The 22,936-nt window shown below is 44.5% G+C and overlaps 2 protein-coding genes and 1 long non-coding RNA gene across 12 annotated transcripts in view; 1 reads left to right on the top strand and 2 right to left on the bottom strand.

Moving 5' to 3' along the window:
- Positions 1-10,620, bottom strand: part of SMAD4 (SMAD family member 4) — a 29,137-nt gene extending 18,517 nt beyond the window's left edge. For 3 of the 7 annotated variants that reach the window (XR_012773573.1, XM_075489136.1, XM_075489139.1), the window contains exons 1-2: positions 10,216-10,619; positions 159-524 (exon numbers count right to left, since the gene is read on the bottom strand). Coding sequence is in view for 5 of the 7 variants with exons in the window: in XM_075489136.1 (XP_075345251.1) it covers positions 159-407 (249 nt within the window). In the remaining 2 variants the exon portion in view is untranslated. Of the gene's footprint in view, positions 1-158; positions 525-2,206; positions 2,224-10,215 lie in introns of those variants that run through there. The other 4 variants (XR_012773574.1, XM_075489134.1, XM_075489138.1 and 1 more) reach the window with 4 other exon arrangements.
- A 2,965-nt stretch (positions 10,621-13,585) lies between these two features.
- LOC142403030 (uncharacterized) lies at positions 13,586-14,228 on the top strand. The gene is made up of 3 exons (XR_012773571.1): positions 13,586-13,626; positions 13,986-14,085; positions 14,218-14,228. It is a non-coding gene; the product is annotated as an uncharacterized LOC142403030 (long non-coding RNA).
- Positions 14,229-17,614: 3,386 nt separating this feature from the next.
- Positions 17,615-22,789, bottom strand: ELAC1 (elaC ribonuclease Z 1). 4 transcript variants are annotated; one of them, XM_075489094.1, is made up of 5 exons: positions 22,619-22,789; positions 21,792-22,033; positions 20,922-21,100; positions 19,123-19,590; positions 17,615-18,498 (listed from the first exon to the last, which is right to left on the bottom strand). In XM_075489094.1, the coding sequence occupies exons 3-5, from the start codon at positions 21,076-21,078 to the stop codon at positions 18,035-18,037; spliced, it is 1,089 nt and encodes a 362-aa protein (XP_075345209.1). In that variant the 5' UTR covers positions 21,079-21,100; positions 21,792-22,033; positions 22,619-22,789; the 3' UTR covers positions 17,615-18,034. The 4 variants fall into 4 exon arrangements, with proteins under 4 accessions (XP_075345209.1, XP_075345207.1, XP_075345208.1 ...); XM_075489092.1 differs by lacking the exon at positions 22,619-22,789 and adding an exon at positions 22,174-22,605; XM_075489093.1 differs by lacking the exon at positions 22,619-22,789 and adding an exon at positions 22,179-22,605.
- Between the last annotated feature and the right edge of the window lie 147 nt (positions 22,790-22,936).

Genomic DNA, 22,936 nt, shown 5'->3' with positions numbered 1-22,936 from the left:
AGCAGTCCAGAGCTCCAGCCACAAAACGTGCCTACAAATGGGGGCAAGGGGGGATGCAAGAGAAGAGCTACTCTTCCTCAACACTCTAGGATCCTGCGTCACTCACTTTTGCTCCAGCTTCACTAGGAGGAAAACATCTGATTTTCACTTGTACTAACCTGAAGCCTCCCATCCAGCGTTCTCTGTATTGTAACACACTTGCTAGGATGAGCTCCATTTGTGGTTATAGCTGTAATCAAAGAATCCAATTCATCTTTTTTCTCCTTTAGCTTTTTAACTAAACTTTCAATTGCGCGTTTTGCAAAAGTTTCACTCTCTCCACCTTGTCGATGGCACATCAAGCTGTGAACAATGCTCAGACAAGCATCATTACTTGTTGGCGTGTTAGTAATAGACATATTGTCCATTTGTCACAGCTTTTTCTTTCAGATCAAATGTCAGTTTTGGGGGCTGTTATGATTTTCAAGCTGATGAACAAGAGATGATCCAAGTTAAGTGTTAGATGTACTGTCTCTTGGTAAAACCTAGGAGGAAAAAATATCTACATTAGAATTGTTTTTAACAAATTGCAGATCATGTTTCTAAGGAAGTCTGTGGCTTTTTGCTTCTTTTATTTTCAAGCTAAGTGCAGGATATTAAAAGCACATGAAAAAACTGCATTGCTTGTCCCATGATAGCTAAAACATGCTTAAGACACTGCTTGCACAGTTTTAGATATAAGATTTTTTTTTCCCCTAGTAACAATATTATTTAAATAAAGATTATAGTTTATATACATGTACACATAGTATGTACATATAGAAAGGCAGGGATTATCAGATGAACAGGCTCTGAATCAGGAAAAGGAGAACAGTGACAATGATTTCCTATGTTTTATACTGGTAGGATGAAACCAAGTGGAAATACTGACTGGGAATCAAGGGGCATTGATTTAAACAAAATTTGAATAGTGAAGAAGCATGAATGCACACCAGAATCATCTGTCACCTTTATTTAATAATCCTGTTCAAATAGTTCAGCTATGTTCTGACCTCAGACTAATTCTCTTTCTCTCTGCTAATCAGAAAGGCAAAAATTGTACCTGGCCATTAGCTTAATATGCATCTATGTAAATTAGCACTGTGTGTATCTTTATATATGAAAATCCCAACTGGCACGTTTGTCTTTACTTGTTTGGATCCAGCTTCTTCTGGATCAAGACAAATCAACGGAAGTCACTAAAGAAGCACTTCTAAACTGTCTCAAACAGAACTGCCTTAATTACCCTAAATATAAGATAAGGAATAAGTCTGTCCTAACACATTTGGCCTTTAAACTCCATTTGTTAAGAACATGCAGTGGTTTCTGGTCATGAAGTCTCAAAGCCAGCAGACCTCATCCTTTCGAAGTTTCCTTTAATTCACAAATTAGAAGAAGAGCTGGCCTGATTTTCTTAATTCAGAATGAGCTAATTACTACGCTTTATCTTGCTTCTCCAGAAACACAGGACAGCAGGTTTTGTGCACTCACAGAAAAGGGGTTTAACGTTGTCAAAAAGCTGCTCTGGTTCTTCAAGCACCTTTGGTTTCAGGTAGTCATCCACTAACACCATTCTACCAACTCTGCGGTCTGACTAAGACACTGGCAGCAAATACACACAAGTGATTTTACTACATTGACATTTTCTGAGTAAGCTTAAAATAGAAGCCCTTCTGAAACTAATATGTTGTTCTCAGCAATGTAAATAAAATATATTTGATTTCAATAGTGAAGGAAAAAAGTTTGTTCACATTATCTGAGGAACACATCTAATCAAAGACCTGTTACTGCACTAGAATTTTCCATGTTATTAGAGGTACAGTAGTAGCAGCTATTTGTTGGAAACAAATGCATTGCACAAAAGTAAGAGTGGGATGTTCATTTAGAAAGTTAACGCATCACACAAACTACAGTGTGAATGCATGGCTTCCCTTCTTGTAAAAGGAACATTGTAACACAAACCCAGCACAATTATAAAAGGAAACAAAAAAGTCTTCCCTATTTAATATTTTCTCCAGTTTCAACTTGAATACAGCATGTTTTGGTATACTTGGAAGAAAAACCACATCACAAATCCTCCCCCTCCCCCTCCATTTTCAATAGTTTTCTTCTTTTGTAAGGATGCTTCTGGACCTAATTTCTCCCAAAGGAAAACAATTACCTAAAAGTTCAAGTAAGATCATTTTACCTAGCTATTAGAGTTTCTCCTTCAATGCTAGGGTTTTTTGCGCTTCAACTCAATAAGCCTCTTTTAAAAGTCAAGCTTAACCTGCCAGTCATTCTCCATGGCAACCCGCACTCGCATAAATCCGTCAAAGCTTGCCAGCTAAAACAGAATAGAACATCATTTTCCTTAAATGTAAAACAGCATCGCAGATAGATATGCATAAGTAATCATAAATAAGTGACTAGATAAAGCTATTAGCCAAAAGAGCTTTAAATAAAGAGATGCTTAAAATTAGACACGCAGCTCTATCTTCTACACCCCTAAAACTATGAATGAGAATTTTGCTTGCTGACTTTCAGAAGACTAAGATCAAGCAAATAAATCCTTATTTAAGCAGAATGATCTTCAGAAATGTTGAGTCACCCCTCAGCTGCCGCTGCGCTCAATAGGAGCTTCTGACTGTTCAGCACTTTTGAAAGCCGGGCCACTTGTTTAGGATTTTGAATACTGTTACACACTGCTGGCGCGTAAATGCACGGTAATTCAGGAGCCTTCCTTTACAAGTCCCCTCTACAGAAATCCTGTATTTAATCTTGCAATTTCGATCCCCAGAAAAAGGGGCTGAGGTCAGCAGCTATCAACCTGGCACATATTGATAAATGCTGTGACGTATTTCTTCTGAACCACCAGAAGGATTAGTGTATTTGGCAGACAAGCCAAGTTTTTGCGTTCCACAAATTTAGTTTCTCATGAAATAGCTCTACAAGCCTATCTTTGACTGAGTCACACATTCAAGAGGTGCCTTAACACCTTCTTACTATATTACTTTCATGTGTGCAAATAAAAGCAAAATGCGATCTTAATGGGTTATATTTTTAGCGCATAGCCTTTGAAGATAAGGTTCCAGCATGCCCTCAGACATGGAGTGCTAGATGTTCTGCAAAACAACAGTACGCTTGTGTGATTTAACGTCTACTTGATGTGAGCATGAAACTTCAAATTCATTCCTTAGCACGGCCCCCGCCCAAGTAGGTGATCCCACACTACAGCTCAAGCTTAGATTTACAGCGGAATAGGTAGGGCCAAATATATTGAGCAAAGATCTTACTTCTCTCTACCCAGGAATTTCATGGAAACAGCAATGGGCGAGAGAGTGTTTTGGGGGAAAGGGGAAGAGAGAAGAGACAGGGAACACGAGAAAAGCAGCAGCAGGAGACAGCGCATGTAGTGAAGCTCTCGGCTTCGCCTACCAAGGCCCACCAAGGAACAAAAAGGTATTTCTCCCCCTTTTGCTATAGTGTGATGTGACCAGAACACAGAAGAAAAAAAAAAAAAGGGACAAGCTAACGTAAATGCTGGCAAATTACAAAGTTATAGAGAAGTACCTCATTACATTATAGAAAGTAATTTATTCCAACAACTAAGTATTAACAGGTATGTTACAAAACAAGTGAACAACTAGCGTTCTGCAACAGTCTAAGTATTGTAACAAGAGTAAGACCCTCTGAAGAGGGGATAAATCTGAAAGACAAAAGAAGTTAAGATTGCGGGGTAATTAAAAACAACTTTGATGATCTGCAGCAAGCACGCTATTATCTCAGAGAACCGATAAGTAACCATTAACTGAAACTCTTCCTCCAAGACTGATGCAGACTCGAACAAATACCATAATTCTTCCGTACATCCTACTTCCCCACGGCTGCCTTGCTGAAGGGTGATGTATCTTTTTAGCCCGTGCAATGAAATTCAAAACATGAAGCAGCTGTCTAAAATTAAAAATGCAACACTGGTGCCACATGCCTCATTTTCATGTCTGTGGATAATTCTGCCAGAAATGGCTACCTGAACAATATAAATAGATTCTAAAACCATAGGCACCTATAATAGTATGCTACCTCATAGACCTAAAATCAAATATATTATTGACTTATCTACGTGGAAGTAACATTACTGAGCTCTCATGCTAGTGCCCTCATTGCACTTACATTTATCTTATGGGCAGGAAAGCAAAATAAGCACCGTACTGACTCAAACTATTCCACTGTTCTCAGATCAACTGCTACATTCTCTCTCTCAAAACAGCAATCATTTGACTAGCGTGCCTAGAAAACAGAGACCAGGTTTAATGTTCAGCACCTTTTGCAAAAAGCTATGAAAACCCAGTGCTAGCTCAGAGCTCCAGGAGAGCATTCCCCTTTGTGGAAGCAAGGTGTTCCTGATCAACTAGACAAAATTGAGCAAAGTACAAAAAGCAGACGAGATCTCACCCAAAGGGATAATCAATGCATTTATGGAACAGAAAATTAATATTCCACCTTGTTTGCCAGTATCTCTTCAGCTGCACCAGCAAGTTAATATTATAAGCCAAGACTGCTTAAGAACAAGTGCTTTTACATGCCAAAAACCAAGGGTAACAAAAACAGCTTGAGCCCTGACTTCCAAATATTTGCAACAACTCTTCAGGCAGCATACTAGGTGTTTAAGAGACAGGATCATGTGGAAGGCCTCACACGAGGCCTGAGAGTTGCTGAGGTATACTGCAGTTTGAAATTCTTCATCAAAAAAGCATGCAGACGCATACAGTCGTAGGCAGACACACATGCACGGTTCTGAAGAAGGTACAAGGGGTTTAGAAAGAGAAAAAAGTTCTTCTGCTTTTCAGGGTTAGAAAAAGCACATGGACTTGATTTCCTTGTTTTTACAGAGGTATTACTACAGTCGTACAGAAGCCCAACTGAGACATAAGGATAGAGGCTGGTAAAAAAAATACAAAGACTTCACCTAAACCCCCGTCGATGTGCCCTAGCCATTCAGCCAAGCAAATTTTGAAACTTCTCTGAAAAAATCCCTTCCTCCAAACAATTGCCATTTCCAATTCTCTAATGCAGTCGAAATTTGCTGAGAAGTTGCGAGTTCTTAGAAAGAACTCACATTCTTTTCTACATATTAAGAACAACCTTAAATGAATACTTTTTACACTCACAGGTCACTTATCTTCCCCCTCTCCTCCCACAAAAGCCACACTTTGCAATTTGGGGAGAACGATCAACCCCAAACAAGAAAAGGAAATAATACTCTCACGCAGACAAACCAGGCGGTTATGGATGGAGCTGGAAGTCAGGGACATAACCCAAAGGAATATGATCCAGGCAATCAGCAATCCAACAGCTTGGGCAAGACGGTTAATCCAGGCCCGACGCTGATATGATACACTACCCTATTCATTTACAGTAGGGTTTAAGCCAATCGCAGCTGCAGAGGGATCAAATTCACCAAGAAACTCAGTCTAAAAATGTGACAGTCCAAATGCCGCTGGATAATTACTTTTTAAGATATGGGCAAAAGGCCAAAACCTCGTCCATGTCACCTTCTTCGCATATATGTTATTCATTACATTTCTACAGCAAGCTAGGTATTTTTCAAACAAGAGACAACTTGAGACTCTTGGAGACTTCATTGTTCACAGGACAAATTACATGAGAAGTAGTGTGATCAGGAGTGATCAAGTAACACTTTGCAATTCTTAGGATCTTAGCTTTTAAAACAAAGTGCTGTATTTAAAGAAAAAAAGGTTAAAAAATATAGTACAGCCTTGGCACAACTGGAAAAATAGTTCCTGCAGGTGTCAAGGCAGCACTTGGAAAAGCTTCTGATGGAGAAAGGGAAGCAGTCTTGCAGATCAGCTGAGAAAAGAGGTTCCAGATACAGACGTGGTGCTGAAGGTCCAGAGATGCTGGTGGGGAAGGCCGATAAACACGCCAAACAGGGGAGGCAGGGCAACGCACAGCATACACTGACAAATCAGAAGCGAATGAAGAATGCAAGATGGATTTGCCACTGCATGCACAAGAAGCCTGAAATAAACAGTTGTGATGGAAATCCAATCAGTCTGCAAAGTTAAAATCAAAGAAAAAAAAAAAAGATTTTACACATGCTAAGTATGAGATGACACATTCGGGGCTCAGGAAGCCTTTAAACAGCAAGGCGGAGAGAGATTTGCCATCTTTTTGTACAAACTGATAAGACAACAGCCCTGTGTCACCTTAGAGCACTTCAAACGGTCATCAGTAGATGATCATTATAGGTCCTTTCCAACTGAACTATTCTATTCTAAATAATACGAACACAGATTTTTAGCAGCAGTTATGCAAAAATATTCTATGATGCACATAAATATACAAGCCTAAGAATTTTTAGTACTGGTATATCTGTGTAAGGGCTGGCGTTACAAGCATGTAAAGGGACGTTAAAGACAATAATGTAAGGCAACTAAGTGCGTCTAATGGCATTCACCAGGTACAATACAGCATTTCTATCTATGCTATGAATCTTAAAGATAACTTGGCCATTATCCATTGTAAGATATTGTAGAAAGGTCTAAGCAAGTCAGAAAATTTGCAGACAGAATATCCTTTGAGAGGAGCCACGACTTAAGTGAATCTTACTACTACGGTGTTCAAAAAAAAAAAAAAGTTCATACCATCTGAGCTTCCAAGGAGAAAAGAAAATAAAAACATGTATATTGCAGTAACAAAGAAAGGCCACAGCCAGATCAAGGCCTGTGGTGCCGTATGATACCAAAGGGAAAGATGTAGAGCCTGCAGTTCTGGGGAGTCATATACTGGGGGTACAGTTCTGGAGAGTCATATACTGGGGGAGGAGGGAAAGGAATTAATGCAAAAAATATCTTAATGACCAAAAACATATTTCTAAGTTACAAATGTGAAGGTAATTTTTTGAAAAATATATCTAAAGAAAAAATAAGAATCATTTGCTTGAAGCTGCCACCGATGCTCTGGGAGCATGATTTACCAGTAACAGCCATTCCAGTCACAGATTTCCAGCATTTTGATACCAGGCAGTAATGCAATGCTAACGAACTGGCTAATTAGAATAGCGTACAAATTGACATCTTGTTAGAACATTTCACACGAATAAAGGACAAGAAAGGCTCTTGCATAAGCTGTTGCCTCCAAAATTAGACAAACACAAAGATGTCAGAAAAGCAGCATATACATTTGATAGCTTTTAACCACCAAAACATTACTACAGAGTTTTGCTGTTTAATAATGCAGTGGTAGAAGTTTTATGATAAACATGATAAAGAAAAATCCATAAACCAATAAAACAAAAGGCAGCTCGTGATTTGATGAAGATATGAATAAGTGATTAAACTGCAGATACTTTCCAGCACATTAGACTATTATCTACTTGCCCAAAGGGTGAACAGGAACAAAATGTTTGCAGACATAAGAACAATTAGCATTAAAGGGCAAGAGAAAGCGTACTAAGAAGCTCCTGCACTCACACTGTTCTGTACAGTAAGAGCTAACATTCCCCAGAATACTATTTTTGTGCGTGTATCTGAATCATCAGTATCAATTCTGCTCATCTCACTGTCAGCAGGTACAAAAATTTAAGACACATGACAGCATAAAAGGAACTGGAGAAGAGTTTTAAGACAACTCTGAGTAGCAACTCTTACATCTCAACATAATCCACGGTTAAAAAGTGCGAGCAGCCATTTCTTTGTGGAAGAAACTGATCTGACATAGCTGCCCAACTGCAGCTCTCAGCATCTTTACTCGTCTCAGCTTCCACCTGTGCACTTCAACTGCTTTCAAAAGCCCTTTACAAATGCAACAGACTGATCCTGTAAAGGGAGCAAACATTTCTGCTGCACAAGGTTCCAGGTTTTTTAATCTCTTTCAAGAAACTAACACAACAGTCAAAAAGACATCCAAATCCTCTGAATGCGTGGGGGGCAGGACACGATGAAAAAGGTAGCGCTACTATGCTGATGTGACTACATACGCACACATTTTAAACCCTAGAAAGTTGCATTTGTCATTTTGTTTCCCATTCCCTCTCTCTGCTTTTTATTTTTATACAGCTCAAAAAAACTCCTCTTTTCAATACAGGCTTCTGTATGGTCAGAGAAGGAAGACCACTGCACGTAACACCACGAGAGTGGAAAGGGCAGTGAACTCCTCTACAACTGGATCTATTTCTGCAACGTATCAGCGAGACTCGCACTACCTCACCTGAGAGAGAGCACCCTTGCTGACCCATTCAGCAAGAGGTCATCCCCTCCTCATCCTAGCGCCCGTGGGTAAGGAAGGGATGAAAACCTGGGACCGGCAGGAGAGATCACGCTCAGAAGGCGGGAGGTGGTGGAAGTCCTTGCCATAGAATGACAAAAACGGCAAACCTGAACTGAGCTCTTCCTCAGAGTATCCTGCAAGACCCATCTTCTTGCAGAAGGCTTCTTTCAACAAGGACAAATAGTAATTTGTCAAAACCTCACAAACAGAGGAAACAATTGTGGCTACGCCAAGCAATAAAAGGAAGAGTCAAACCTTGCTCAGGCAGAAGCGGTGTGATTTTTCACTTGTACGTCATGTTTCGATACCCTAGCGATAGGTGTATTAGATAACATCTGTTCTTTATTGTAATCTGCACAGGGATAATGTTCTCTGCATTTGTTCGAGCTTTAAAAAAAAAAAAAAAAATCACCTCTGGGCAAAGCAAGCATGGAAAATTCCAGCCCCAACCAAAAGTAGAGTTTTTCACAAGGTTAACAACATAGGAAAACAGAGTCCTAAAATTCCAGCAGGACCTTAACAACAGCACGGCAAAGGCTGCTCCTCACCAGGATAGACCGATCTGCTCTCAGCACCTTTGTTCTCCACTAAATCTGTTGATACCTCTCAAAACTCACATCCCTGTTGTGTTAGCTGCGCTTGAATGCATTATGTAAAGAGCCATCTACTTAAAAAAGGAATTCTAATCAGTTTGAGACACTTACTGCTTCTCTTTAGGCTTCAGCTCTTTGAAATAAAGTTTCTATATCAATATTAAACACGCATGCTTATGCAACAAGCAAATCAAAAGAGGTTCATGAATACAGAGTGAGAAGAAACTCCTTTCAGTAACAATCCGGCCAAGATAAGAGGAGGGCCAGAAGGACAAGTTGCCTACTTATCATGATGCTGGAGTACGAAAACACCTTTAGTTTTATAGGGCAGTATAGCTATTTCAACAACCTTGCATGGAATTACGTACATTCCCGAACAAAGTCACAACAGTACAAGAGTCTTACAATTTAAACGATGACAGCTATCGCAGAGTCCGAAATCACTCCTGCCTGTTGACAGTGGCACACCATTCTTAACCAAGATAATTTGAGAAGCGGTGGTAAAAGACACCGCGATCCTACTCCGACCGTATGTGTTTGACAACAATTGGTTTGCAGTAGTACAATTTGGGCTCTAAGTAATAACACACCTAACCCACAACCAGATTACCCCATAAATTAACCAGCCTTCCGTGGTAAAACCTATAAGACTCAACTATGCAGCAAGTCACAAACCTCCCCCAAAAACCCAACACCCCCTGAAACGGGGATGGGAAGGAAAAACAGTAAAGATGGAATAATCTTTAATTAACACCCCTTGTGCTCAGCAGCCTCACGCTGTCTGAAAATCAGCTAAAAGCCCCGCTCTCTCTTATTGCAAATAAGATGGCAGATTTCGGAGCACTAAACGCGAAGCGGCTCAGGCAAAACCATCCAGGGCATTTTCCAGGGTGCGGGAGAGAGCACGAAGAGAGCGGTCTGCACCAACGGCAGCCGGCGAAAGTTTAACTGGGGACAGGCCGGCTGGAGAGCCTTTACGAGAGGACACCGAGATTTAAAAAAAAAAATCATACTAAAAGTTTAGGGCCGGGGGGGGGAGGGATCATGGTTTTTTTCTCGCTCAGGGAAAGCGGGGGAGGTGGGGAAGGAGCCGGGGAGGGGAACTCAGCGCAGCGGGGCCGAGGAGAAGCCCCCGGGCGGCGGGGGGGGGGGTGGGGGGAGCCCGCTGCCCCGGCTCCCCGGAGCGGCAGCCGGCACGCCCCCGCCGCGGCTCGGCGGGGCGGCGCGGCCCGGCGGCGCCCGAGGGCCCGAGGCGGCGGGGGAGGCGGGCAGGAGGAGGGGGCGCGCTGCGGGCGGCCTCGGCGGGCGGGCGGGAGCCGAGAGCGGATGTTACCTGGGCCGCAGGCAGCGGCGGAGCGGCCGCTCTCCGGGCGCGGCCTGCGGCTGTGGTGAGGGGCGGCGGCGGCGGCGGCGGCGGGGGGGGGGCGGGCGGGGGGAAGCCTTCCCTCGCCTCAGCCGGCCCCGGTGCGGCGGAGCGGGCCAGGCCTCCGCCCCCCCGCCCTCCCCTCCCCGGGCTGCGGCCGGGCCGGGCCGGCGGGGCGGCGCTCACACGCCCGCGGCGCGGGGGAGGGGGGGACCCGGCCGCCCTGTGACGGCCGCCCCCGTCGCCGCCGCCTTCTTGTTGTTGTTGTTGTTGTTGTTGTTGTTGCCGCGGCTCCGGCCGCTCGCGCTCCGCGGCCGCCGCCGACACGTCCAGCCGCCACCGCGCATGCGCGACATCCGGGTAACACCCCCCCCCGCGCCGCCGCCGCCGCCGCCGCTACAGCCGAGCGCCTCCGCGCCGCCGCCGCCCCCGCGCCGCCACCCGCCGCCACTGCGCCTGCGCGCCCGCCGCCCCGCGGTTGCCGCGCCGCCGGCAGCGGGAGAACGGAGCGGGCGGGCGCATTCGGGGGTTTATTTGTGTGGTTGGCGTCCGGCGGCGGCGGCGCGCCGGGCGGGGCAGGCAGCGCTCCTGGGAACTCAAGCACGGCCCCGAAAAGGCACAGCTCCAAAAATGCGACCCCGACAAACCCACGGGTCCGCAAACGCAACCCCTGTAAGTGCAAAAACCCGAAAAGGCAATCCCCGTAAATGCACAGCCTCGTAAATGCAACCCCCAGAAGTGTAAAACCCCACAAATGCAACCCCCAGCAGCTGAAAGTCCTGCAAATGCAACCCCAACAAATGCACAGGGCCACCGATGCAACCCCCATAAATGTATGGTCCCAGAAGTACGACTGCCATATGTGCAAAGTCCCGCAAATACAACCCCCAGGAGTGCAAAGGCCTGCAAACGCAACCCCGACATGCACAGTCCCACAAGTGTAACCCCCACAAGTGCAAAACCCCACAAATGCAACCCCAACAAATGCACAGCCCCACAAATGCAACCCCCACAAGTGCAAAACCCCCAAAATGCAACCCCAACAAATGCACAGCCCAACAAATGCAACCCCCACAAGTGCGAAATCCCACAAATGCAACCCCCAGAAGTGGAAAGCCCTGCAAATGCAACCCCAACAAATGCACAGGGCCACCGATGCAACCCCCATAAATGCATAACCCCACGACTGCAACCCCCATAAATGTATGGTCCCAGAAGTACGACTGCCATAAGTGCAAAGTCCCGCAAATACAACCCCCAGGAGTGCAAAGCCCTGCAAACGCAACCCCGACATGCACAGTCCCACAAGTGTAACCCCCACAAGTGCAAAACCCCACAGATGCAACCCCAACAAATGCACAGCCCCACAAATGCACCCCCCACAAGTGCAAGACTCCACAGATGCAACCCCAACAAACGCACAGCCCCACAAATGCAACCCCCACGAGTGCAAGACCCCAAAAATGCAACCCCAACAAATGCACAGCCCCACAAACGCAACCCCCACAAGTGCAAAACCCCACAGATGCAACCTCAGCAAATGCACAGCCCCACAAATGCAACCCCCACAAGTGCGAAATCCCACAAATGCAACCCCCAGAAGTGGAAAGCCCTGCAAATGCAACCCCAACAAACTCACAGCCCTGCAAATGCAAAGCTCCACAAATGCAACCCCCCTATAAGTGCAAAGCCCCACAGATGCAACCCCCATAAATGCACAGCCCCACAAATGCAACCCCCATAAGCTGAAAGCCCCGCAAACGCAACCCCAACAAATGCACAGCCCCGCAAATGCAACCTCCAAAAGTGCAAAGCCCCACAAATCCAACCCCAACAAATGCACCGGGCTGCAAATGCAACCGCTTTTCCCATTCTTCGTCACCTCATCCAGCAAAAGCAAACTCTCCAAAGGAATTCCGCTGAAAAGGAAAAGATTTTTTTTTTTAAAACTACAAGGTTACATCTTTCTACCTTTGTGGTGTTGGGCTACCGTTAGAATACAAAACAGAAGGGAAAAGGCACATGAAATACCGTATCCACTGCAAAACGCAATATATTTTTGCTAAAGAAGTGGGGTGTTTGGCAAGGTGCTGGTGTGCTATCGCAGCTACTCTGATAAGAACTGAGAATTATGGAGATTTCTAAAAATTTTTATATTGCCATACCAAAATTTCCTGCTCACACTCTTAAGTCATTTATAGTCACTTCCACATCCTTAAGAAGATCTTAGTGATGAAAAGCAATGTAAAATGCTGCTATATTTGTCATCTTTTCCTGGGTAGATATAATTGAAGCCTCTTCGCACCAGGATTTGCTGAGTGTGTTGCAAATTATCTATTTCGAGAGTTTTTGAAGCGTTACGGATGGGAGATGAGAGCTCCAGTTCAACGGGGAGCACGTCCCGTGCAGGACTCGTGGACCACAGCGCAGCAAATCCACGTGCTCACAGGCTGCCTACGCCAGCCTCTGTGCTGGCGAGTTACGCACCAGCGCTTCCCCTCCCACTCCAAGGTATATAATTTAAAAAAAAAAAAAAAAATCATTAAATAATTTGCAATTTGTAAGCACGGTCTTCTTCCCCCTTGCGCTTGCGGAACCAGCTGCAGCCCCTGCCAGGGAGACGATTTGCTCAAATATGTGGATGAAAGCTGCAAAATGTTAACGCTGAGCACCAAGCAGTATAATTTTCTGATTTCCCGTTGGTTGTACAACAACAAATAATAAGTCTGAATATAATATGTTCAATTTCCTTCCATCGGCAATAGCCCCGGTTTGCTTTCCAGGCGTACCATGAACCACGTTCCATTGGGATGCCACGAACTGCCATTACTAACGCAGCGTTTCGAGCATCTTTTCAACAGGCAGCTCTCTTTATACACAGAATTTTGGTTTTAAGAGTGGAGATGAAAGGGTGTTGGGAAATTCGGTGCAATCTTTCACCGCATTTCACAAGCAGGTGTGAACAAGCTGCAAATTCAAGGAGGAAATCCCCAACGATGCTACTGCAGCTGGGTTATGGGGTAGCTGATTAATTCACTTCTAAAGCACGTATTAAATCCGAAAGGATCTGAATTAGGTATCTTAAAAGTACTGTACGCGTCGCGGTAACTCTCTGTGTTCATACGTATGTCTATTTTGAGGTTCATAAAGCAATCATTACGACGTCCTGCTCAACCGGACGGTGAAACGTGGAATTTGGGGGTGCACAAGCCGTTAAGCCGGTGCCACCATCGGTCTCGGGTGTCCCAAGCTCGGCACGGTGTCCACGAGCCTCCGTGCATGGTGGCTGTTGGGGACACGCGGCAAATCCCACCGCAGCCGGCACCAGCACACGAGGAAAGGACTGACCTGGAGCTGTAAAAGGACCGGGGTGACCACCAGGTAGGTGCTTCACCAGGGAAGATGCTGAGCTGCTGCCTCATATTTATCCAAACCCAAACAGCTCCAGCAACAATTAGTCCTGGGAAGGACCTTTGTAGGCCATTAAGGTGATTTTGAAAGGCTTGCAGGGATACCGTGTCCAACAAAACGGTACTTTTTCCAACCACCTAAACTCCTTTGAACGCAAACATTTTTCAAATATCAAATGCTGGTACTAGCAGGATCAATTTAACATGTTGTGGTTTAGCATCCGTCCCTGCCCCCCTCCCCAAAATGTTACTTTGATCAAATTTCTGCAACTCGTTCTACCTCAAGATCCTAATCAATATGTTTTTATTATTAATAAAAAATGCATTAAGTTGTTCTAGTGACTATGTGCCAAACCACCGATTTCAGCAAGACCTGGATCAGTCCCACCACCTCGCCAGAAATTAGATTTCTAGAATGAAGCCATCCGAAGTAAATAATTAATATCCTTTTCCTTACAAATGAACATAATTCAGTAAGAGCAAATTATTTTAAAAGTCTGTTTAAAAAAAAAAAAAAAAAAAAAGCTCCCAAATGAAGATCGTGTTTCTTCTGCATTGACAGATGAAGAGTCCCACCGTGGGCCGTGGGGAGTGGTTGATACCAAAGGTTGAAGCACCTCTAGCACAAAGGATCCTTTTCCCAGCTGGATTTAGAGCCCAGGCTCGATGTCGAGCTCTCCATCCTCGACACAGACGGCACCACACTGGGAACAGCGAACCATTTTTGTGCTGTAGCTAACTTATTTCTCAACCTTTTTTGCAAGCTCATGCAGATCTCAGCAGACGGAAGATTTACCCTCACTCCCTTTGATCAGCGCTCATCCATTCGGTTAGCAGCTACACGTAAAACACAGGAACATCTCTGCTGTTACAAAACTCTTCATGTCTTATTTCCTCCCTCCTCCTCTTTCCCGTAACATAAAAAGCTTCTTTCGCAGTTTATCAAGTCCCTCTGCTAGTACCAGCTAAAAAAGGAACCAAACTTAGAGGAACTCTTCCAGGAAAGCAGAAGAATTTTTAAAATAAGTTATTCAAAGCTAAAAAAAAAAAAAAAATCTTCATTTACATACCCAGAACTTGTCAAAACACCCTCCTGGTCCCTACGGGACCAGACCGCAGTCCTTCACCTGCTGTCAGACAAAATACTCCCAGGCAAATATATTTTCATGCAAAAGAGTTTTGTTCTCTGGTAATTAACAAACAGTTAATGGAAAGATAAACTCGCTGAGAAAATAGACAATTTATGGTCCAACTTTTTCTGTCCTTACTGGCACACATGTTCCCATTAATTTAATTCAAGACTCACCAGCAGTCAGATTTATGAAGTAATTTAGTATCCAGACTTAGAGAGAAGAGTGGACCGTGGTAAGCAAAGACACATGGGTCTGTTAAGAAAGAAACAACTATAACTTGATTACAAATACTAAAATATATTAAATTGAAAATACAGGAATTTCACATAACTCCAGCACTAAATGTACCCTCTTTCACCAACATACCAAAAAGAAACGGTTTTTAAAAACGACAGCCATATAGTTAATCCGGCCTTCAATATAGACCAGGCAACTTGCAGCTTTTCTTCTCAGCTTAGATGAAACGAGCATTTCCTCCCTTGATTGTCCATATAAAATAAATTGCCATAAAAAATGCACTAACACATCAACTCTGTCCAATAAAGTCGCCAGACCTAATACTTGAAGAGGACCTGGCCTGCCGCTTCAATTTGATACACTCTTCCCCTTGCTGGTCTTTATCCAAATTGACCTGTTCTTATTTCGGATTTAGATCCTAAAACATATTTAGGCTGTAGCTACGTGGTAGGACTGACCCAATGCATCAGCTCTCTACTGCTAAAAAGGGGGGTCCCAAGCCTTTCTGGCCAAGCACTTCTGCACCCTCCTTCGTTCAGCCCTTGTACAAGTCGTGCAGGAAGACAGCTCGCTAATCGACTCGGTAATCCAGCTGAAAATTAGCCCAGAGGCCATTTTCTTGGAGGCTAGCAAGAACCAGTGGTTGTTTAGCTAGGCAAGCACTGGACCGGCACGCTGAGCTGGACCACGGGGGCACCGGGACCGCGGGGCACGGAGGAGCGAGGCTCCCTCCACGCTGGGAGCCTGCGCCATCGATTCATCTCACACATCTACCCACACCCTCCATCATTTGAATGGGAACTGAAGATATTCCTGAATTCACAGCAATTAACTAACCACACGAATGCAAAAATGTGTTTACCGCCGGGATGGATTACCCAGTTGTGGAGCAGCACGATCCAGCACCGTGGGGAGATGAGCTGCAGCGGTGGGCGCACGCATTTCAGGTTGCATAGGCTTTTGGATTGTCCCTTGTTTTTATTTCCATCCTTTGATTTCTGTTATTTGCAGATGGTATTCAGTGAATTTCCACAAAGCTTGGAAGTTGTTCCCTAAACTTCATATCGCAACTGTGAATGGCTTAGAAAGAGGAATTTTTGGTTGTTCCAGTGTGGAAGCAGACGTAGCAGAGCAGGTCAGGACAACAAAGAAAGTTCTTCTTTCACTGTGTGAAACATAGAATAGCTGGAGTCTGCTCAGCTTTTGACTACAAAAGCAGAGTGTGATATCAAGCTCTCTGCACCTGCCATTAATTTTTATCTTAAAAAAGAATTTATGGGAGGACAGAACATGCCACTGCATGATCTGTAGACTCTGCCGGCTTTACACCATTTTGAAGAGAGAAGTCATAGAGAGCAGTGAGTTTCCGCTCCAGAAGTCATGGTCTTCAAGTTCACAACTCTTCCCAATATTTTTTTTTAAAGAAATCAAAGACTTCATCTATATTTGAAGCATTAAATATTAATGTTGGTGTAATTCGGTTCGGAGTTACCATAACCACAGGTAAGACCGAGTCTGTTTGAAGGGTGGGGATAAGACATCCCATTCAATTCGATCCATTTAGTCAACCATTAGGAAATCACACTCCTTTTCTTTTTCTTTGGAGACTGTTGCTTAATTACGGCCAAGTACACTCTTAGCGAAGAAAATGCAAAGAGTATAGAAAAATTATCTGCAGGATTTAACTCCCTCATCTACCCAGCTTGGTCTGGGTGAAGATTAGCACTGTACACAAACCACATTTGAGCGGTGCACCATTTACAAGGGAGAGATCTTTAAAGAGTGGGAGTGTCTTCGTTTTTTTGGAGCTTTGTTATTCTACATTTTAAAGCAGGGCGGGAAATTGTGTATTAAAACTGATTCATTTTCCATCTGCATTACCATCAACTCAACAAAAGTACAAGCGCAAACTCTAGCAGCTGTACTTAGACCTGCCAGAGTTGTCAGTGTTTATTACAAAGCTATGAAGTGTTTCAGCTTTCAGGAATCCACGCTAGGGGAAACATACTTAGGGTAGATTTTTCAAAAACACTGACTTTACTTTTGACCAGAAAATTGCGCTAACATTTGGGAAACTCCAACTTCTAGTTTGTTTTGAGGTGGGAAGAAAAGGAGATACAGTTGGTCTACACGTCCCTTAACTGAAAGAATAAAGTCACTGCAGAAACAGACCGAGCTATACGTAGGTGAAATTCCTCCCGTAGGGGTATTTCTACAGAGAAATATGCTTTTAACAGGATAATTTGTCTTTGAAAAGGCACTTGGAGGAACACTTCGGCAAGACTGTTTGTCATCTGCCTAAAGACTTCCAGAGCGTGTTTCCAAAACTTTACTGATGCAGGGAACAGGTATGCAAACTTAGGGCTCACGCTTCAGAGCTTTAAATGAATCAAATTGTTAAGAGTGAATCACTTTTGACAGGAAGGCTAAACTATATTTATTTATGAGAAAACTTCATATGCAAAGGGAGAATTAGAAGAGCTCCTCAACTTGAGCATAGCAACACCCCCAGTTACAAACACTTAGCAGAGTTATAAATGCTTTATTAGTTTCAGTGTAATAGTCCTCTTACATAGAAGTCGGGAAATAGATGTTATTCAAAAGCTTGTAAACAGGCAAGATATCTTAAATTCTGGTGCAGAACACAAACCTTCTTGAGGGCTGCGTTAAGCCGAATGATCCAGCGGTCTGCTCTAGGAATCTGTGGTCCAAGGAAAACCCCTGGGCTGCAAAGGCTTGTACCAGCCTACGTATTCGGTTTCTGGGGAGGCCAGGTGTCCGAAACCATCACTTAGGAATTTATTCCAAGTCCCAGATGTTCGAGTATCCTTTTTTCTTGCTTTACAAAAGCCACACTAACTGTACCTGGTACTCTTTCCGGTTTGCAATGGTTCTCTGTGTGCCACAGAAGAGAACTGATTTGGATACCAGAAACCCTACCATTATTTTTAAGTGCTATCCAACATCATCCTACTTTATGTCTTCATATAGAGCTCGCTAACACTACTTTTACTTTTTCATTGGAATTTCTATTGTCATAAAATCCTCAGCTAGCGTTACTTCTTGACCATCTAACGCTGACTCTGCCTGTCTCTTCAGTTCGGTGATGTCCGTATCTCCCTCACCTCTCTGAGCAGCTGGTTTATACCGCTGACTGAAGTGAGTCAAAACCAGTTGCTTAACTTTACACAATTTTGCAAAATCCGATGCCATTTTTGGAGTGCTATGACCATGCTCCCTGGCCTTTTCCTCTTGGGTATCGTCCAACGTGGCTTCATGTATCAGTACATCTGCGTCGCAGCAAAGCTTCATGGCCGCATCTCCAACCACCCCTGAACAATCCCCCAAAATGCAAATTTTTCTTCCAGGAATAGGGTCTTCTAAGACGTCTGAAGGAGAAATCGTTACTCCGTTTTCTAGAACAATTGCTGTTCCATTCTTCAGTTTCCCATACAAAGGGCCTGGTCGAACTCCTGGTAAATAAAGGCAAAAGAGTCCTTAAGTATTATGATGAGTGTCAGGTTTAAAAAAAAAAAGTCGCTTAAGAAGAGATACGCTATATATAGAGCTGTCTCACTGAAAAAATACAACCTCAATATAAATAGCAATTGATATTTCACATACTTCATACAAATAAAGAGCTTGTAACATTAGCAGGAAGTGTGTTTGAAGAAAAGCTATATTCTTCATATTAAAGTCAATAAAGTCATGCAAATACACTGGCCATACATTTCCCTGAAAGCCACGTTGTGCTTTTAAAAGTTTAACATTTGAATTTGTTTGCTCTTCCCAGTATGAGAATGGTCTGCAATATTAATTGGCACTCGTGTTACACACCAATTCAGACTGCTGCATTGGTATGAAGTATTAAAATGTCTTTAATAGAAAATGGAAAATTGAATTAAAATGGATTACGGAGAGATACAGCAGCTCTAATTTGCTAGAACCTCTAGAAAAGTGGTCATAAAAAGATTTCAGCTGCTTGTGAACCCAATTTTCTTACATTTGCTGAAAATTGGAGTCGCTCCTCAGCTTGAACCCATGCATTTAGGCATTTAAAAAATTAAAAAGAGGAAAAACAAGTCAAAAGTAGTTACCAAGGTCTTTCAGTTTCTGTACATTGAGTTTACCGGTCCGGGGCTTCTCTTCCACCACAAAGCCAAAGGAAGGAATGCGGTGAAATAGGCGAAATGCTTTCAGAACTAGCTGCTCATCCTCAACCAGCAAGTAAGAGTTTTCTACTGGATCCAGGTGGAGTATTCTCCCTCGTGCTCCCTGGGGAGACACCTCATCTCTGTCCAAGTAAGAAAACTCTTTAAATTCTTCTGCAGGGCACTGGTCCCGTGTAGGTACCAGTTCATGAACAGTGTAGGGAAAGAGAAGTTGTGAGTGGGAGAGCTCCATACTCCTCCATATGAAGTTTCGCAGTCCTAATGGCCCATAAATATCCACAGGTGGTTTGTTTGGGTCAGGGCTGCTTTGGAGGCTAAGTGTACACAGCAGGCCAGGAAGTCCAAAAAAGTGGTCACCATGAAGATGAGTTATGAAAATCTTGGTAATTCTGCCTATTGATTAGAACAACAGGAGAAGAAAAACAAACCAGAAAAAGATAGGAAAACAAATGAACACCATTAACAACTCAGAAATACTCACTTTTTGGCAAGAAGTAGGAAATCAGGAAGGAGGGAAATTAAAATAAAAGCAGTGTTTAAGAAATAAATCCCAAACCACAAAGTTTTTTTTTTTTCCACAGTAGCGACAAATTTCCACACAAGGTTTATTTTGGCTTGATTTGTCACGAAAAGACTGCCGAGACAGAAGTTTTAGTTGCTTCTAAGCAAAACGTGCTACAAGCATGGAACAGAAACGACTGGTGACATCTGCCATATTAAAACACAAAGAAGCGCTGGAAAGTGGTTGTGCTTTCATACATTACATGGAATCTGTAGACCAATGACAAACATAAAGTGGAATTTGTTTTTAAAAAGCAAGAACCCCACAGTTCCTGACTGGTTTGTTTTGAACAGATGAAAAATTGCACTTAAAGATTTGGGCTTTGTTTTGTGTCTGAGTTTGTCTCACTCCGGCTCTCAGGCACTGGGCCCTGCCCTTGCTAGATTAAAAAAAAGCCCAGAATTTTCTCTACAGACATGTGTACTTTAATCAGGCTGCCTCAGTCTCCTCTGCTAGCTGAGTTCCCACTTCCTTGCAGTAAGGCATTTTCTCCAGCATCTGTTAGGAACGGGCAATAGGAAGGACAGAATCTCTTTATTTTAAGAACAATTTAGTAAAAATCAGTAAATTTAGTAAAAATTAGTCTATTCACTTGGTCATTAAATCCCCTGATAGCTTCAGATTCTGGGGGAGCAGGAGATTGGTTTTCTGTTTATAATTGCTAATTCCATCTTTATAACTTCAGAGTCAGAAGTCTGCTCTTGCCGCTGGAGACTGCAAAAGCACCGCGAGTGAAGGTAAGTCTGGTTTCTACTTTATTTGCCAAAATGTAAAAGTTACCACAAATACATGCAACTTTACTTGAAAACAAAAGCACAGTATTTATTGACAGGAAGACTCACAGCAGGTATTGTCTAGAGCCGTCTTCTGACGAATACAAACTGTGCCAGTTTAAAGCTGGTCTGCGGTCCACGTTCGAAATTACAAAGCCCAAGAAATTAATTCAGGAGAGTTCGGTTCTCGAACGCAATTCTTTACCAAAGGGCAATCAAGGATTACTGCACAGCAGGTTCAGCAACTGCCACCCATACGCAGCACCTTCAGATGCTCATGCATGTTTAGTACATATTCAAATACCATGAGCACGAGGACAAAGTATTTTGTTTAGATCTCATGAAGCTTTTCCCCTTCCCTCATCACAATACCTTTCAACAGCACAAACCTGCTTTGAGATGGCTCTTCATGAATTGCGTTTGAGTTCCCTCTCCGCAGTCGAAGAGCCAGCACTCTCCTTCCCTGCGAAGCACTAATGCCGACGCTCCTCTTGTTGGAGAGGGATACGCTGAGCCTGTGCCGAGGAAAGTTATATCCATCGACATTTTGAATATGTCAGTACGCCACCTGAAAGAGAGGTTTTGAGCTGCTGAACAGATGTATTTATGCTGGCAAAGAAACAAACATTTTTGCTTTAAATGAAGGCATCCTCCATACTTTAGTGTGAGGATTGAATTCCCCCTCCCTTAAAAAAGAAAACTAAAACCTCCCTGGAGTAGGATACGATTTCAGACAACACAATATTTACAAGCAGCAGATTTCCTTTTTATGTCGATGGAAGGTTGCAAACACGCAGCCCAAACATAAGATGTGACCTTTGTTTGCTACCTAAAGAAACAGTCCTAGCCAGTTGGAAATGCTCTGATCTTTAAACCCACTATTCTTTCTTCTTTGCTTTATTTAAACTTTGAATTTTCCTGCATGCGCTTTCCTCTAAAAGCCTTTTCAGAATGACTAATACGAAACAACCACTGCTGACATTTAAACGCCGTTACTGGATGTCAGGAGCGGGCAGCCCAGCACCGCAGAGGGGAAAGATTTGCTCCCCTCGAAACAACTTCAGAGACTGCAAGAGGCAGGAGTGACCCGATTTACTTTGCCTTTGCAATGGCATCCTTGAAAGCAATCGATGTTTTACTTCTCATCAGTGTTAAGTGAAAAATTAAACACTACCAAACCTTTACGTAGCCTGAAGGCTGCGTGACAGATCACGGGACACCTACTGCAGCAGAAGGATCTATACATTCAGCTGCTATACCTCAGTTGTTTATGTATCCGCTATGTTCTCCACATGAGGAGCCTGGCCGGTCTGTAGGAGCAGGACAACCTTCCCAAAGCTGCGCTAGGAGCAGAACTTCCACGTGCACAACTCTGGCGATGCCTCGCCTTACCGGGTGTGCTTTCTCCAGCCTTAGTCTTTCCAGACTTAGTTCCTACCTTGTTTTCAGATGTATTTCCAGCTCATTTTCAAACTCCAGGTGCCTTAACAGCTTCAGATACCTTTCAAGCAAAAGAATTACCATTTCTCAGGTTTCGTTGCTTTTAAAGGAGCTGCCACAGCTGTCCGAAGGAAAGCAGCCCTCTTCCCTGGTGCGCTAGCAGGGTCCTCCCAAGCACACCAAGGTGCAACATGTAATTACCTGACCTTGGGGCGGCAGGATAAACGTCCATCACCCCCCCCAAAAGGCAGAAATAAACATTTTTGCTTCCTTTTCCTCAGTGTAAAAGCAGATTAACAGCTTCTCAGCTGAACTGGCCTCGGGCCTTTTGCCGTGAATTCGTGTCCGTGGGCTGGGACGTGGGGCCAGCCGTAACGCCGAGACCCGCCGAGGTCTCACCTCTCCTCAAACACTTCACGCCCGCCCGACCACCCGCACTCACAGCCGCGCCGGGCCTCGCCCGCCGCCTCCACCCCCCTCGGCCGCGGCCCTCGGCCGCTCCCCGACAGCGCCTGTGGGGAACAGCCCGGGGAGGGCCGGGGACGAGGCCGCTACGCCGCGGCGAGGGGACACGGTTCCGGGTTTAGTCAGAAAACGCGTAGCGCACAGGCCCGCCGTCCCGGCCTCCCCTTCCCGCCCGGCCTACCTCCCCCGGCCGGCGGCAGGCGGAGCCCGCGCTGCACCGCCCGGCCCGGCCCGGCCCGGCCCGGCCCGGCCCCGCCGCCTCCGCGCCCTCCCAGGCGGCGCGGCAGGCCGGGAAAGGCGGGCGGCGGCGGCCAACAGCGGCTCCGGGGGCCTGAGGCAGCGGCAGCCCGGGCGTGCGGAGGGGCCGCGGCGGTGCCGGCTGGAGCGGGCCCTGGTCTGCCTGGTCTACAGGTTGGGGAAGAGTGGCTGGAAAGCTGCCCGGCAGAGAAGGACCTGGGCGTGTTGGTCGACAGCCGCCTGAATATGAGCCAGCAGTGTG

Source organism: Mycteria americana (genome assembly GCF_035582795.1).
Source record: "Mycteria americana isolate JAX WOST 10 ecotype Jacksonville Zoo and Gardens chromosome Z unlocalized genomic scaffold, USCA_MyAme_1.0 Scaffold_30, whole genome shotgun sequence".
Classification (NCBI taxonomy): Eukaryota; Metazoa; Chordata; class Aves; order Ciconiiformes; family Ciconiidae; genus Mycteria; species Mycteria americana.
Note: the sequence above shows the minus strand (reverse complement) of the source record. Positions and strands in the feature narration are given on the sequence as shown.

What these genes read in the sequence shown, in the direction of transcription:
- ELAC1 (XM_075489094.1), bottom strand. Translation starts at nt 21,078, where the DNA reads ATGTCGATGGATATAACTTTCCTCGGCACAGGCTCAGCGTATCCCTCT. An exon ending in GAAGAGCCATCTCAAAGCAG is followed by an intron (nt 19,591 to 20,921) that starts GTTTGTGCTGTT and finishes TCTAATCAATAG; the next exon opens with GCAGAATTACCAAGATTTTC. An exon ending in ACAGAAACTGAAAGACCTTG is followed by an intron (nt 18,499 to 19,122) that starts GTAACTACTTTT and finishes TTTATTTACCAG; the next exon opens with GAGTTCGACCAGGCCCTTTG.